At 31.9% G+C, this 15,693-nt stretch overlaps 2 protein-coding genes across 2 annotated transcripts; one reads left to right on the top strand and one right to left on the bottom strand.

The window, feature by feature from the left end:
• The first annotated feature begins 920 nt into the window (after nucleotides 1-920).
• LOC101492684 (receptor-like protein kinase HERK 1) lies at nucleotides 921-4,438 on the top strand. The gene is made up of 2 exons (XM_004486986.4): nucleotides 921-1,218; nucleotides 1,326-4,438. Exon 2 carries the CDS (start codon nucleotides 1,431-1,433, stop codon nucleotides 3,975-3,977), a length of 2,547 nt encoding a protein of 848 aa, XP_004487043.1. The 5' UTR covers nucleotides 921-1,218; nucleotides 1,326-1,430; the 3' UTR covers nucleotides 3,978-4,438.
• A 4,399-nt stretch (nucleotides 4,439-8,837) lies between these two features.
• On the bottom strand, nucleotides 8,838-9,668 carry LOC101493881 (histone H4). The gene is made up of 2 exons (XM_004486990.3): nucleotides 9,538-9,668; nucleotides 8,838-9,416 (listed from the first exon to the last, which is right to left on the bottom strand). Exon 2 carries the CDS (start codon nucleotides 9,383-9,385, stop codon nucleotides 9,074-9,076), a length of 312 nt encoding a protein of 103 aa, XP_004487047.1. The 5' UTR covers nucleotides 9,386-9,416; nucleotides 9,538-9,668; the 3' UTR covers nucleotides 8,838-9,073.
• Nucleotides 9,669-15,693: the final 6,025 nt, after the last annotated feature.

Below are 15,693 nucleotides of genomic sequence, written 5' to 3'. Positions count from 1 at the left end.
AACTAAACTTGAAATATCATAACTTTAAAAAATTAAAAATATATTTAACTCTATTTTAATATACTTACATATTTTCCTAATTTAATATGATATTAAGAAATAGTAAAGTATTTAAAATGTTCTATTATTTTGTAGTCATTAATATGTCAATGAGTTATTAAAATGTATTACATATTAAAGATCAAAATGAGTTTTATAAATCAAAATATGTTTACTTGAGTTGCAAAATTAATGAATTTGACAAATTTTTGGTGAACTAATATATTTTTGGGTTAAAAGTTTTTTGTTTTTATAAAATTTTATTTTTTTATTTTTTATTTTTATACAAAATTTCATGAATCTTTAGTCTTTTAAAAAATTTCGTTTTAATTTTAGGTCTCTTATTTTAAATTAATTATTATATGTTATTTCAATTTTTTAATAATTTTTTGTACTAATATTTAGTACTTGTTTAACAACTTACTTGCATAAAATTAAAATTTTTTAACAGATAATGAATTAAATATAAATTTTTAAATTTTTTATAATTAAAAATTTATATTTAATTTTTGTTAAAAATTTTAAATTTTTAAAGAGAATTTTCTTATAATATTCTAAACATTGCTTAGAAAACATTAAAAAAAATTAAAATACACAATAGTTCATATAAAATAGGAAATCAAAAATAAAAATAAAATAATTTTAAAAAATTAAAAATTAACAAACATTTTACTAAATATTAATCATATTTTTTTATTTATAAATAAGTATAACGATGGAAACATCAACCGTGTATCCGTGAGCTTAAATTTAATGAAAGCTGAAAGAATATATTAATTAAAGACGAAGAATAAAGACATACTTAATCAAAGTTACATAAAGTCCTAAACATAGTGACTTTACCTGTCTCAATTTTTTAATCTCTATTTGCATCAACACACGTTTTCAAGTTTCACTCAAAATTCCAACACCAACCCTTTTTGTATTATAACTCTACTTCCACCGTTTTTTCTCTATATCTCACTCTCATTTATTATCATTAAAAATAAAATTTAAATAAAAAGAATCTATGAACATGTCAAGAATTTATAGGTTGTCAAAAACATTAATCCAGCTTATGCTTAGCTAGATTCCTGCTCAACATGGCCTTCTTCTTCACCTGCAGCTGTTCAAAATACTAACAAAAACCGATCCTTTTCGATTCACACTGCTTCTGCTCCAGCTATAACACTCTTCAAGGTTCCACTTTCACCCTTTTTTTTGTTTGACTTTATGCAACAAAAAAACCCATTATTTTTAATTTTTGAAAAATCCTTCATTATTTTATTTTTTTCACTGTATCACAGATCTTCTTAGGGTTCAGTTTTCTTCAAAAAGATCAAATTTTGAGAAGGCCAACAAAAATATAAACTCCCAAGTTGTTACCTTTCTTCAATTTTTTAGATACCGTGATGATGAATTGGAGAAAAAATGGTTTATTTATCTATGTTTTGTATATTTTATCATCTTCAATTTCTAGGGTTTGTTTTTGTGCTACTTTTGTTCCAACAGATAATTACCTTATAGATTGTGGATCATCCACAACTACTTCAATAGGTAACCGAAATTTCACTTCAGATAATTTATCTAAGAAATTTATCACCACACAACAAGAAATTCTTGCTAGCACTTCTTCAAAATCAGTTTCTTCTGATAATGTTGATGAAACCCCTCTTTATCAAACTGCAAGAATCTTCACTGGATCTTCAAAGTACACTTTTCCAATTAACCAAAAGGGTAGACACTGGATCCGGTTTTATTTCTTTCCATTTATATATGATAAGTACAATTTGAAGGCTGCAAAATTCTCTGTTTCAACACAAGCCTTTGTTCTTCTTAGTGGTTTCACTGCGGAGAAGAATCCTGTGATGAAGGAGTATTCAATCAATGTTACTTCAGATACACTCGTGATTGAGTTTAGACCTTATGAAAATTCTGTTGCATTTGTTAATGCAATTGAAGTTGTTTCTGTACCTGATGATCTTATTGCTGGTGATGCCTTTACCTTAAATCCAGCATCAACCTATTCAGGGTTGGTGTCACAAGCTTTGGAGACAGTTTGGAGGATTAACATGGGTGGTCCTGTTGTCTCTTCTGGACAAGACCCTCTTTATAGAACTTGGATTTCAGATCAAAAGTTTCTTCTAACATCGGACCTTGCTACCGATGTTTCGAAAATTGCTGGTGTTAATTATGCTAAAGGGGGTGCAACAGAAAACACTGCTCCACCTACTGTTTATGGTACTGCTACCGAGATGAACAAGAACTCGAGCAATGATATCAGCAATACTTTCAATGTGACATGGAGGTTTGATGTGGAGTCTGGATTTCAATACCTTGTTCGAGCTCACTTTTGTGATATAGTCAGCAAAGCTCTCAATGAACTTTACTTCAATGTTTATATTGACTCCTTCGCAGCTGCTAAGGATCTTGATCTTAGTACTACGGGTAATAATGTTTTGGCTGTTCCGTATTATAAGGATTTGGTTACATCCTTAGAGGACAACGATAAACTTAGTGTGAGTATTGGCCCTTCGGCCGTGAATAAGGACAATCCTAATGCTATTTTGAATGGACTAGAGATCATGAAAATGAACAATTCCATAGGTAGTCTTAGTGCTGCAGCAGCATCTGGTACTGGGGGTGATTCTTCTGGTTCGAGTTCTAGTAAGGTTGGCGTGATAGCAGGTGTGAGTGTAGGGATAGTGAGTGCATTGGTCTTGGCTGGTGTTTTCTGTGTAATGTGCAGGAAAAGAAGGAGGTTGGCAAGACAAAGACAATCGAAGACATGGATTCCTTTATCCGTCAACGATGCAGCTTCGCATACAATGGGAAGTAAATATTCGAACGGCACAACAATAAGTGCTGCTTCGAATTTTGAGTATCGCGTTCCTTTAGTGGAAGTTCAGGAGGCTACAAACAATTTTGATGAGAGTTGGGTTATTGGGGTAGGTGGTTTTGGGAAAGTATTCAAGGGAGAATTAAGGGATGGCACGAAAGTGGCGGTGAAGAGAGGGAATCCACGGTCACAGCAGGGGATTGCGGAATTTCGAACGGAGATTGAAATGTTGTCTCAGTTCCGCCATCGCCATTTGGTGTCTTTGATTGGCTATTGTGATGAAAACAATGAAATGATCCTGATATATGAGTACATGGAGAACGGAACTCTCAAGAGTCATCTGTATGGTTCGGAATTCCCGAGCTTAAGTTGGAAGGAGAGACTCGAGATATGCATTGGATCTGCTAGAGGACTTCATTACCTTCACACCGGCTATGCTAAAGCTGTTATTCATCGTGACGTGAAGTCTGCAAATATACTACTCGATGAGAACCTAATGGCTAAAGTCGCTGATTTTGGATTGTCCAAAACTGGTCCTGAGCTCGACCAAACGCACGTGAGCACAGCCGTCAAAGGGAGTTTTGGGTACCTCGATCCCGAGTATTTCAGAAGGCAACAGCTGACAGAAAAGTCGGACGTGTATTCATTCGGGGTAGTTCTGTTTGAAGTTCTTTGCGCTAGGCCTGTCATCGATCCATCGCTTCCTAGGGAAATGGTAAACTTGGCAGAATGGGCAATGAAATACCAGAAAAAAGGACAGTTGGAACAAATCATAGATACAACACTTGCAGGGAAAATCAAACCAGATTCTCTAAGGAAGTTCGGAGAAACAGCGGAAAAATGCTTGGCTGATTACGGTGTCGACAGGCCTTCAATGGGAGACGTCCTGTGGAATTTGGAGTATGCTCTTCAACTTCAAGAAGTCGTTGTTCAAGGCGATCCTGAAGAAAACAGTACAAATATGATCGGCGAACTCTCTCCACAGGTCAACAACTTCAACCAGGAAACAAGTGTTTCTTCTGCTTCTGCGGTCCCATTCGAAGCTTCAACCGTCGATGATCTTTCCGGTGTTTCTATGAGTAGAGTATTCTCGCAGTTGGTGAAATCTGAGGGTAGATGAGATGGGTGACTTTGAATATACCCTTTCCTAAATTATTATGTAACAAAGTATTCTTCTGTTATCATTTTTGTTGTTTTTGTTCAGATCAGTAACTCTCTGCCACAACATAGAAGATTGAGGCACTTGATATAGATTTGTAAAGAAAGATGGAGTTATTGAAACATGCTTTGCTTAATTTGTAATCAGAGGTTTGAACTAGTCTATCTTGAAAATGGAAGTGCAACTATTAGTTGTTATACCTTATCAGCCAGACAAATACCTGAATCTAAAAGTTGGCAAAGTTCTGCTACTAAACTGCCTATAAGAATTTTCAGTCACATGTTTTTTGTATTTTTTTCTTTCACATGAAAGATTAAGACCTGTTGTACTTTAATTTTGTTGTTATGTATTTATTATAATTATTATCATTATTTACTGTTGCTGTTATTCTATTAATACAAGTTGAATCATGGTTTATTTTATTTTTATTTGTTTGAAGAGGAATGATAAGTATGCAATTTTCACATTACATATCTGATTTCTGTTGCATATCAACCTTAAAATTAAAATGTTTTGTGAAATCAACAAACTTATTCATCAATAAGTCTAGTGCTAAATTCATTGAACTGTAAAATATGTATGCAGATTTCTAATGAAGTAATGATAAAACTTCTATATTTGCATCTGCTAGGGAAATAAATGTCACCCTAGTATTATACTATTAGAACTCTTTTAAGCAAAAGTCAGTCTCAATCGTGAGATATGTAAATGGAAAAAATGTGATTGCGACTAAAATTAGATATTGAATTGACAAAGTTGATAAATATTTTACACTAATATGTTATAAAAGAAAATTAGAAGAAACTAATTGAATGTTTCACCCAACTTTTCCCTTAGCCATGATATTTTGGACCACTATACCTGGTGGCTATCTCTATCATGGAAAATACTACTAGTATTTTCTTCTTTGGAGTCAGTTGTGGTAATAAGAAAATGTATGACCAATTTGCACACCATCAGATCACCACTTCCACAGTTCCACTATCTTCTATCTTCCCTTTTCACCACCAACATCACTCACTTGCAACACAATACCACTAGAGAATTCCTCTTGCATAAATAAATGATGGCATCACTCATGACTAAACACTAACAATGAGTATATTAATTACCTCCAAACAATTTGTTTAGATATTTTAAAATGAACGGAGTAGATCAAAGTAAAATGAAAATAAAAAATAATTATATTTTATTTTATCTATTTTTAATAATCTAAATATTAAAATATTAATTTATTTATTATATTCCATCAAATTTTATCTTATATTAATCCAAACATAAAAGAGAAGAAAAATATATATGATCCATAAAAATAAATAGACCATTTTCCTTCACTTCCATTCATTTTAATCTAATTAAATACGCACGATTTTGTGCCGGCTTGTACAACGGAAATTCCAAAGCCTAGTAGTATAGTCTTACTAGCTTAGAGGCATTAAATTGAATAGGTTAGTAGATACTACTTCAATGTCAGTGTAATAAATACCATTATCGCATTCAATGTCTCATTACACGTTTCACTCCAATGCTTCAAATATAAACAAAAGAGGAGTAGAAAAAAAATTGATATAGCTTATTCGTGTTAATTTCCTAATTTTTTAAACACCCTTTTTATTTAGGTATTAAAATAAGAGTAGATTTATTTTTTATGTTATAACAAAAACTAATTTATGAGTTAGTCCTTTTTCTACTCTACTCAATTCATTATCTGAGATTTTTTTAAGTAATTGTCAAATGATAAAAATCAGTCTATGTGATAAATGTATTGTTTTTCATTATTTACATGTTATAAAACATAAGTATATAACATATCAAAATTTGAATTGAATATGTATTTCTCTCTGTTAAATTAGGAAAATGGATTTCATATCGTTAGTTTGTGATGAAATTACAATTCTCAATCGTCTGATTTAGATTGACGATTGTAATTAACCATGAAATTTAAATTGTTTGATCTTACATCAACGACCAACATTAATTACATTGTATTCAGATAATTTTTATTTAAAATTTCACGCATGTTAAGGAGATAACTTCAACATTAAAGGAAATGAGGTTAGTTTTGTGTCTTAAAAGTTAAAAATAGAATAATAAGAGTTCGTAACCATATTAAAAATTAACAATATTAACATTATTAATTATCTATTTATACTCACAATATGTAGTAAAACATTTCTGAGCATTTCTGTAAGTAATTGTCAAATGACAAAAATCAGTCACATAATATCTTAGGCAGTTCAAAACTATGTGATAAATGTATTGTTTTTCATTATTTACATGTTTAAGTCGATTTCAAAAACATAAGTATATAACATATCAAAATTTGAATTGAATATATATTTCCCTCTGTTAAACTAAGAAAATGGATTTTATATTGTTAATGTGTGATGAAATTACAATTTTCAATCGTCTGATTTCAATTGACGACTGAAATTAACTATGAAATTTAAAACGTTCGATCTTAAATCAATGACCAACATTAATTACAAATTAACTATGAAATGAAGAGATAACAACTTCTAACATTAAGAAAAATGAGGTTAGTTTTGTGTCTGAAAAGTTAAAAGTAGAATAACAAAAAATCGTAACCATGTTAAAAATTAACAATATTAACGTTACTAGTTATCTATTTATACTCACAATATGCAGTAAAACATTTCTTTTACTATCCCGCAGTTCAATTGGTAGCTAGCTGCAAAAAAATTGACATGTAGAAACTCAGATTTTAATCTGAAGTTCTCCATTTGTTTTAATCTGGACACTTAATGTGTGAGTTTAGGCACTAAATTGCTTAAAAGATTATTTGTTTTACTTGACAAAGAAGTTACAAGAAAGAAGATACTACAGAGTAAATATAAGCTAGCACATGTAAAAACCAGTAATTGAGTAAAGGAGAAGCTACTATCCGATTGCATAATTAGAAATCATGGCAACCCACATGAACCTTGTCGGATCGAGAAAGGAGCCTGTGAATGATTGAAACAGCAACACGAGTGACATATTTGACCCTCTCTATAATCTTAATATTATTCTTTAATCTATTATTGCTGCCACAAACCACACTCTCCTTTATGCTGCTGAAACATTTTATGGTCTTCCAAGTGACACTTTTCTTCCTTGAGAATTTGTAGCTCCTCAAATACATTTGTCTGCAAGAAAGGCTATCAACTTCATCTTTAACGCGATATTTGTCAGAGTTTATAGTTTTAACAAACTCTACTTCGGATTCTGGCCACTTGTATAGGTTTGCAAAGGTTGGTCTAATGGAAATAGTTTTGTTATTCACACAATTGGATATGCAAACAGAAGCCATGGAATTTGAGGAGGATTTCAAATTCAAGAGCATAATAATACACTAAATACTAAATAGTTGTACTGCTTTGCATATGGTCTAGATCTTACTCATCAAAATAATAAAATAGTCTAATGTGTGTATTAGAATATGTGCGAGGGGATGTGACATAATCAGTTTTTAAATAAATCCAATGCTAAGGTGTCATTTGAAATATTTTTTTAACAATGAGAATAGTCCTATTTAACTTATAGCTTATACTAACATATTAAGATAATGTTAGTTTAAGGAATGAAATTGATTCATCTTAATAGTTTCTTAGTCCAATCTAGTGATCTTTTCGAATTGTCTTTCATCGCGACCCAATATTATCTATGAGCCTGATTATTCAGCTTATGTTTGACTTGAATATTTCACAGCTGTTGCATGATGTATTTGCTGTCTAAAATGACAAAAGAGGCATCAATCACTGATGGGATGGTCTTCCAGCATTGTCCATATTGAGTTGCTCTTTGATGATTCACTAGGCTCAATTGTTTCATGGGAGAAGACAGCTTATACTAGATGGCCAAATTTCACAGATAGCAACAAGTAAGCCATGATTGTATCCACAGGTTGAGGTACATAAACTGTGCTATACATCATGGAAATGGGACTTTATATATTGCTTTCCAGAGTATAAGCTTTGTTGGTCAAAGCATGGTCTAAATATGTGGCAATCCAGACACCACCACTTTTGATAATATTAGAATTTACTGAATAACATGTCTCATTTATAAACATATTTTTATATCTTTTCTCATCAATAGACCCTCCTGCTTAATACGAGATATCTAAAAATAAGTCAAGCAACCCAATAGCAGGAACTCAATAAATCTAAAAAAACATAATCTAATATCATCTTAAAATATGAAAGTCTAACCCAACATCTACAAATCTGCTAAAACAGGAAGGAATATATCCAAGTTATGATTGATATACATATTTTCAATCTATATCTCATATAATAAGGACTCTACACAGCAACATGGTTATCTAATGCATAACCTAATTAAGCTCTTAAGTATACGATGATCTAAGAATTAAGATCCCCTTACTACGAATTTCCTGATAACTCTATTTCTATCTCACTTAACCATAAATTCACACTCGTCCAAATGATTTTTATTAATTTATTTTAATCTAACAATATCTCCCAAAATAATCATATAAGGTACCAAACATCAAAGTTAAACGAGGTTAACTTAGCTTGCTAACCAAAACGATTAGGCCAGAAAGCAATATGGTATATTAAGTAGGTGATTAAGCATGGAAACAAGAAGATGGTTGATGATTATATCCCGAAACACCAATTAAAATCAACAATACAGCTTTCTACTTTATTTACCATAACACGGTCGTGAATAACAAAAATTAACCAATCTTAACAACATCGCAAGTATGAATATGGATTCTTGAAATCAAAAATCCCAAAATTTAGTAAATTAGGCACTAGAGTTAGAAAAAAAATTACAGAACAAACACGGGACTAAAATTAATTCTGAAACCAGAAATACTTCTTCATTGAATCAAATAGTTACACATCAGAACCAACTTCGAAAAAGTAAACTACCTATCACAAAATACACATAATATAATTGCTCCTAATCTTCACCTAAACACCACCAATAATACCAACCGAAATCCTTGCCATAATTTCTTGACAGCAAGACTTTTCCCAAACCCAGAAACATCATCAACAAAAATAACCTAAAATCAGCAAACCCTAACCCCCAAATCCATAAAGAGTCCTTCCCTGTCTCTTTAAAGCATAAACAACATCCATAGCAGTAACAGTCTTACGCCTGGCGTGCTCTGTGTAAGTAACGGCATCACGAATCACGTTCTCCAAGAAGATCTTTAGAACACCGCGGGTTTCTTCATAGATTAATCCGCTGATACGCTTCACTCCACCTCTACGAGCCAAACGCCTAATGGCAGGTTTCGTAATTCCTTGAATGTTATCGCGCAACACTTTACGGTGTCGTTTTGCTCCTCCCTTTCCTAATCCCTTGCCTCCCTTTCCACGGCCAGACATTTTGGATTCTTAATTAACAAATCAAATAAATCTACAGAAAATTTAGAAAATTTCATTTCATTAGTAAATAAAACATATCAATAATTCAATAAATAATACATAAATGTAGATGGAAATGGATAATAAATTGAAATTGGAGAATGTGATTTTACCTGTAAAGAGATTAGATTGAAGCTTGAGAATAATGTGATGATGTGTAATACGGTTATGCGAATGGGTTTTATAGGTGGTGAATGGACTTTGGGGGTAACTTAGTTGATCCGTGTGATGAGTTTGAAGGGTGTTTTGGACGGTTGATTTGATTCTATCGACGGTGTAGATGGAATGAGAGATTTCGCATGGATTGATGACGTGGATGAGGTGGTCCAATAGTGACTTCGGATTACACGGTTTGAAAAATGTGATTTTGGACGTTGGCGGGTTCGATCCCGCGAATTTCATATTTTGGATTACACGGATTGAGTAGTTGCATAACAAATTAGCAAAGTTTATTTTTTTTTATATAAAAATAAATAAACAAATTGCGTTAAAGCTTACAAAAAATAACCATGAAGTAATTAAATGGAGGATAGAGACGTCTGTAACATCAAAAATCAACGACTATTTTAAAAAATTCCGAAAAGATTTATAAACAAAGACAATAATATGATTTTAGTAAGGTCTCATATTAGCTATAAATTTGCATAATGATTGTCTTCGCCAAACATATATTTTAATTATCACTTCACAATCTTGAGTAAGTATTATTTTAATTTGGCGAACAAGACTTTTGCTACTAAAAACTCTAATAGTTATATACTTTAAACAATCTTTGAGTCTTTTGATAAGTCATACTCAAAATTAAATACTTTGGAGCTCATCTAATGTTTGTTGCGTGTGAAACAAGCAAACTGACTTCTATTTGTTTTAATTAGTTATAGTTGCATTCCTATTACTTTATAATGTAACTAACTTGTTTATATAAAGTTTAGTTAGTTCTAAGGTAAAAACAAATAGTTGAAAACGTAAATTGTGCAAGAGTGAGGCAAGAGAGAAATAAAGTTTGTAAACTTTTATCCCATATTAGTGATTTTTTTAAGTCGGATTCACTCCCCATATGTAAGAGTTTAACTCTAAATTGGATTAACAATTATGTGTGTGTCCATCCAACATTTTTATTGGATTTTCATAAAATTCTGCAATTTTTATTTTTACAAGAACACTTCATCAGCATAAATTCATTTTTTGGGTGAGCAATTGATCAAGAGAAAACAAAACAATTAGCATTAAAGTGTCTGGTTTTTTCGATTCGGGGAGAATATGGCATCAACAAAGTATGTACTGGAGAAATTTCGATGAGAATAATGATTTTGGGTTATGGCATCTCAAGATGAAAGCTTTGTTGGTTCATTAAGACTTGGAATAAGCACTTGCATGAGAAAAAGACATGGCACCCATTATTTTAGAAAATGAGAAAAAGAATATCATGAACAAGACTCATAGTGCTCTAATCTTGAGTCTTAGAGACAAGGTTCTAAGGGAAATGTCAAAAGAAACCTCTGCAACAGGTATTTGGCTCAAGTTGAAATTTGTATACATGACAAAATAATTAGCAAATCGTTTATACTTAAAACAAAAGTTATATACTTTCAAGATGTAATCTGGAAGAACAATTCAATATCATATGGATGAGTTTAATAAGATCATTTTAGATCTTGAAAATATTGAATTAAAATTATATGATGAGGATCAGGCCCTACTACTAATAAATTCATTACCAAGCTCCCTTGAAATTTTGTGTGGTACATTATTTTATGGTAAAGGTTCATTGTTGTTAGAAGAAGTGCAAGCTGAACTAATCTCCAAATAATTAAAAAGGAAATCATATAGGAAAGAAGAAAGCAGTGGTGAAGGGTTATTTTTCAAAGCCAAAGTAGGAAAGAAGAATTATAAATAGAAGAGTAAATTCAATAATAAAGAAAATACTTAATTGTAGTTTTAGTCCCTCTATTATTACCAATTCACAAAGATGGTCCTCCTATTTTAAAGGTCGACAATTTTGGTCCCTCCCTCGGATTTTTTAATTAAAAAATACAAAATTGACATATTTTTAATAACGTGTCATATAATTATATGATATAAAACCATATAGATGCATTAATTATTCATGTGTCGTTAATTAAATTAAGGCTTAATTGCACTTTTGGTCCCCCTATTATAGGTGAAAATCGAAAGTAGTCCCCTCATTTTGTTTGTCCACAGTTTTAGTCCCCCAAACAGAATTTGAGTCCAAATCATGATGAGTTGTCATTTTTGTAATGACGTGTCAATAAAAGGGTGACGTGGCAGACACTTATGTGGCATAAACTCATTATTATATTATTTGTGATTAAAAAAATATAATTTATATTTTTAAAAACCATTATTATAATTGTGACAATATTTTTAAAAATACAATTTAATTATTAAAATTAAGTTAAAAGAAAAAGACCTAAAATCATGAACCCTAAACAAATCAAAATCAAAAGCATTCACTCATGAACTCTAAAATCATTCTGAACCCTAGACAGAAATCGTGAAATCGTGAAATGAATGACTATGAGTATGATGTTTCTGCTCTATCCTGAACCCTATTGAGAGGAGGAACTTGAATTTCAATTTCTGCTTTTTCTTAATGTATGACTATGATGTTTCCTATTTGCCAATAATGTCTTCCTAGTTGAAGATGGTTTTTTTGGCATTTGCTCGGGCCTTACTTTAAATTTAGGAATTACGTTCTAAAGTTTGACTTCTAAGTTGTCACATTTTTGTGTTTCGTTGTTGTACTAAGCCCGATTTATGTTCCTCATGACATAGCTGGGTTTTCAAGATGGGGAAATGAGAGGGTATACAATGGTGAGATGGTACGTTCACTCATATTTATGGGCCCAACATTCTACCAGCGACTACACCACATGTCTGAGGATAAAGTAAAATTCAGGAACACAGGCCCAGTTCACCCGCTAACCTGACAACCTATTGCCGACAGGAAGCGCTTTGAAGGTATCAAGTTTGGTGAAATGGAACGTGATTGCCTGATAGCTCATGGTGCATCTGCCAACCTGTACGAACGCCTCTTCACCCTGAGTGATTCGTCTCAGATACACATTTGTAGTAAATGCAAAAATGTTGCAAATGTGATCTTACGACCAGTTTCTGGTGGCCGGAAAAATGTTGCAAATGTGATTTTAGAGCAGAAACATCATACTCATAGTCATTCATTTCACGGTTTCTGTTTAGGGTTCATGATTTTAAGGTTCATAAGTGAATGCTTTTGATTTTGATTTGTTTAGGGTTCATGATTTTAGGTGTTTTTTCTTTTAATTTAATTTTAATAATTAAATTGTATTTTTAAAAATATTGTCACAATTATAATAATGGGTTTTAAAAATATAAATTATATTTTGTTAATCACAAATAATATAATAATGAGTTTATTCCACATAAGCGTCTGTCACGTCACTCTTTTATTGACACGTCATTACAAAAATGACAAGTCATCATGATTTGGACTCAAATTCTGTTTGTAAAACTGGGGACAAACAAAATGGGGGGACGACTTTCGATTTTCACCTATAATAGGGGGACCAAAAGTGCACTTAAGCCTTAAATTAAAAATATGAAACCAACTTCGAAGTTGAAAGCTAAGTTTTTACTGCATTTTATTCCGATATCATGAGTATTAATCATTTTACACTATTGTATCATATGTCATGTTATTTAAAACATCTAACGTCGTCATTTATTAGTTAAAAAATCAAAAAGAGGGACCAAAATTGTTAATTTTTAAAATAAGAGGACCAATTTCGTGAATCAGTAAAAATAGCGGGACTAAAATTGCAATTAAACCTAAAGAAAAAAACAAGTAAAAAATGAACTGCAAGATAGAGGGGCACTTGAAGAAAAAATGCCCATATTCGAAAGGAGATAAATTATCAAATAGTGATGATGACTATGGAAATGCTTCAATAACCTCCAAACGGTATGACAATACAAAAGTTCTTATGGAAAATTCAACTAAAATAATTGAGGATGATTGGGTGCTTGATTCAGAGTGTTCATTTCATATGACCTCAAACATAGATTGGTTCATTCATTACAAAGAAACGGATGGAGGCAATGTGATCATGGGTAATAAATCAACATGCAAGGTAGGTGGAATTGGCTAAATAAAGCTGAAACTATAAGATGATACTATTAAGATTTTATCAAATGTTAGACATGTTATAGAGTTGAAAAGGAACCTTGTTTCTCTAGGGAAGCTTGAAGAATTTGGTTGCTCTTACAAGGTAGTGAAAGATATTCTTAAAGGGATAAAAGGATTTTTGGTAATCATGAAGGGAAAAAAAGGGATCGTGGTATTTATCTTCTCAATGGTCAACCAGTGACAGAAATGACAACTATGATAGTCTAAGCATTAAGCAAAACCAACTTGTGGCATAAAGGGTTGGGACGTGTAAGTCTAAAAGGAATGCATGTCTTGTGAAGACAACGCATGTTGGGTGGTGACAAAGACTGGTGATCTTGAATTTTGTGAGCATTGCGTGTATGAAAAAATGCACATAAACAAATTCTCTACAGGGAAACATTGCTCAAAATGAATAATATAATATGTTCACAATGATCTATGGGGTCCTGCCGAAATTGTTTCACATATAGGTAACAAGTATTTCATTACATTTCGTGATAATTGTAGTAGAAACGTATGGATTTACATGTTGAAAAGCAAATATGGAGCATTCAAAACCTTTAAAGATTGGAAGTATATGGCTTAGGATAGGACAGACAAAAAGGTTAAAAATTTAAAGAAATACAAGTATTGAATTTTGCAGTTAGGAGTTCACTGCTTATTGCAAAACTCGTGGTGTGAACAAACACAAGATTGTAAGAAACACACCACAATAAAATGGACTGGCTGAACGTATGAATAGTACCTTACTTGAAATAATGAGATGTATTTAATCAAATGTATGTATGCCTGCACAATTTTGGGGAGAAGTTTTCCATATACCTTGCTATTTGATAAACTTGAGTCATTCAACTGCTATTGATCTCAAAACCCCTCGAGAAATGTGGACAAGAAAAGTTGTCAGTAACAACCACCTAAAATAATTTCGGTGTGCTGCATATTATGATGTAAATACAAGAAAATTAGCTCCCACAACCAAGAAAATGTATTTTGTTGGATATCCAAGTGGTGTCAAAGGCTATATGATATGGTGTCCTAAAAATAGGAAATGTATTGTTAGCAGATATGTAAAGTTTCATAAGGTTGACTTGTGTAAGTCCTTAACTAAGCATAATAGTAAAAACTCGTATCAACATGAAGCTGGGAAATTTGATAATGAGATGGAGTAAGTTACAGAAAAAGATAAAGAACAACAACATGCTCAACAAGACAAAGTTGATACTAACTCGGTTGAAAATGATATTTTCTCATACCATGACAATCCAATAGGTTACAAACTAGATGATTATAATCTCATTAGGGACAGAGATATAAGAGCATTAAGACCCCCCCTCAAATATATGGTTATGCGTACGTGGTCAGATATGCATTACATGCTACTGAATAAATCATACATGATGATCCTATAAACTACCATGAAGCTATTGAGTGTTAAGATAAGTACAAATGACTTTTAACTATGATTGAGGAGTTGAACTCACTAGAGAATAACAACACTCGGGCGTTCATACCTAATTCTGACAACTGTAGAATTGTATACATCAAGTGGATCTTCAAAAGGAATGAGGGAATTCCATAAGTTGAACCACCTCGATCCAAAGCTAGACCAACAACAAAATGATTCACGTAAAAGGAAAATGTGGATTACAATAAGATTTTCTCCTATGTAAACAACATGCATCAATAAAAACAATCTTAACCATGGTAGCACAATTTGACATGGAGTTATAACAAATGGATGTCAAAATAGCCTTTCTCTATGGTCATCTCAATGAAACAGTTATAATGCAACAACTTGATGGCTTTAGGGCTCAAGGAAAGGAAGAATGGGTCTGCCTGCTAAAGAGATCACTATATGGGCTAATGCAATCACCAAGACAATGATATTTGAGATTTGATTCATTCATGCTTAGTAAAAATTATGCAAGAAACAATTTTGATAGTTGTGTGTGTTATAAACAATTATCATCAACTGCATACATTTAGTTGTTGTTCTATGTGGATGACAAATAAAAAGCATTAAAGAAATAAATCAGTTGAAAAGTTAGCTCAAGAAATAATTAGAGATGAAAGACTTGGGGTCAACCAAGAAAATTATATG

This window comes from Cicer arietinum, chromosome 1 (genome assembly GCF_000331145.2).
Source record: "Cicer arietinum cultivar CDC Frontier isolate Library 1 chromosome 1, Cicar.CDCFrontier_v2.0, whole genome shotgun sequence".
Taxonomy (NCBI): domain Eukaryota; kingdom Viridiplantae; phylum Streptophyta; class Magnoliopsida; order Fabales; family Fabaceae; genus Cicer; species Cicer arietinum.
The sequence above is the reverse complement of the archived record's forward strand: the minus strand, read 5'-3'. Positions and strand labels throughout refer to the sequence as shown.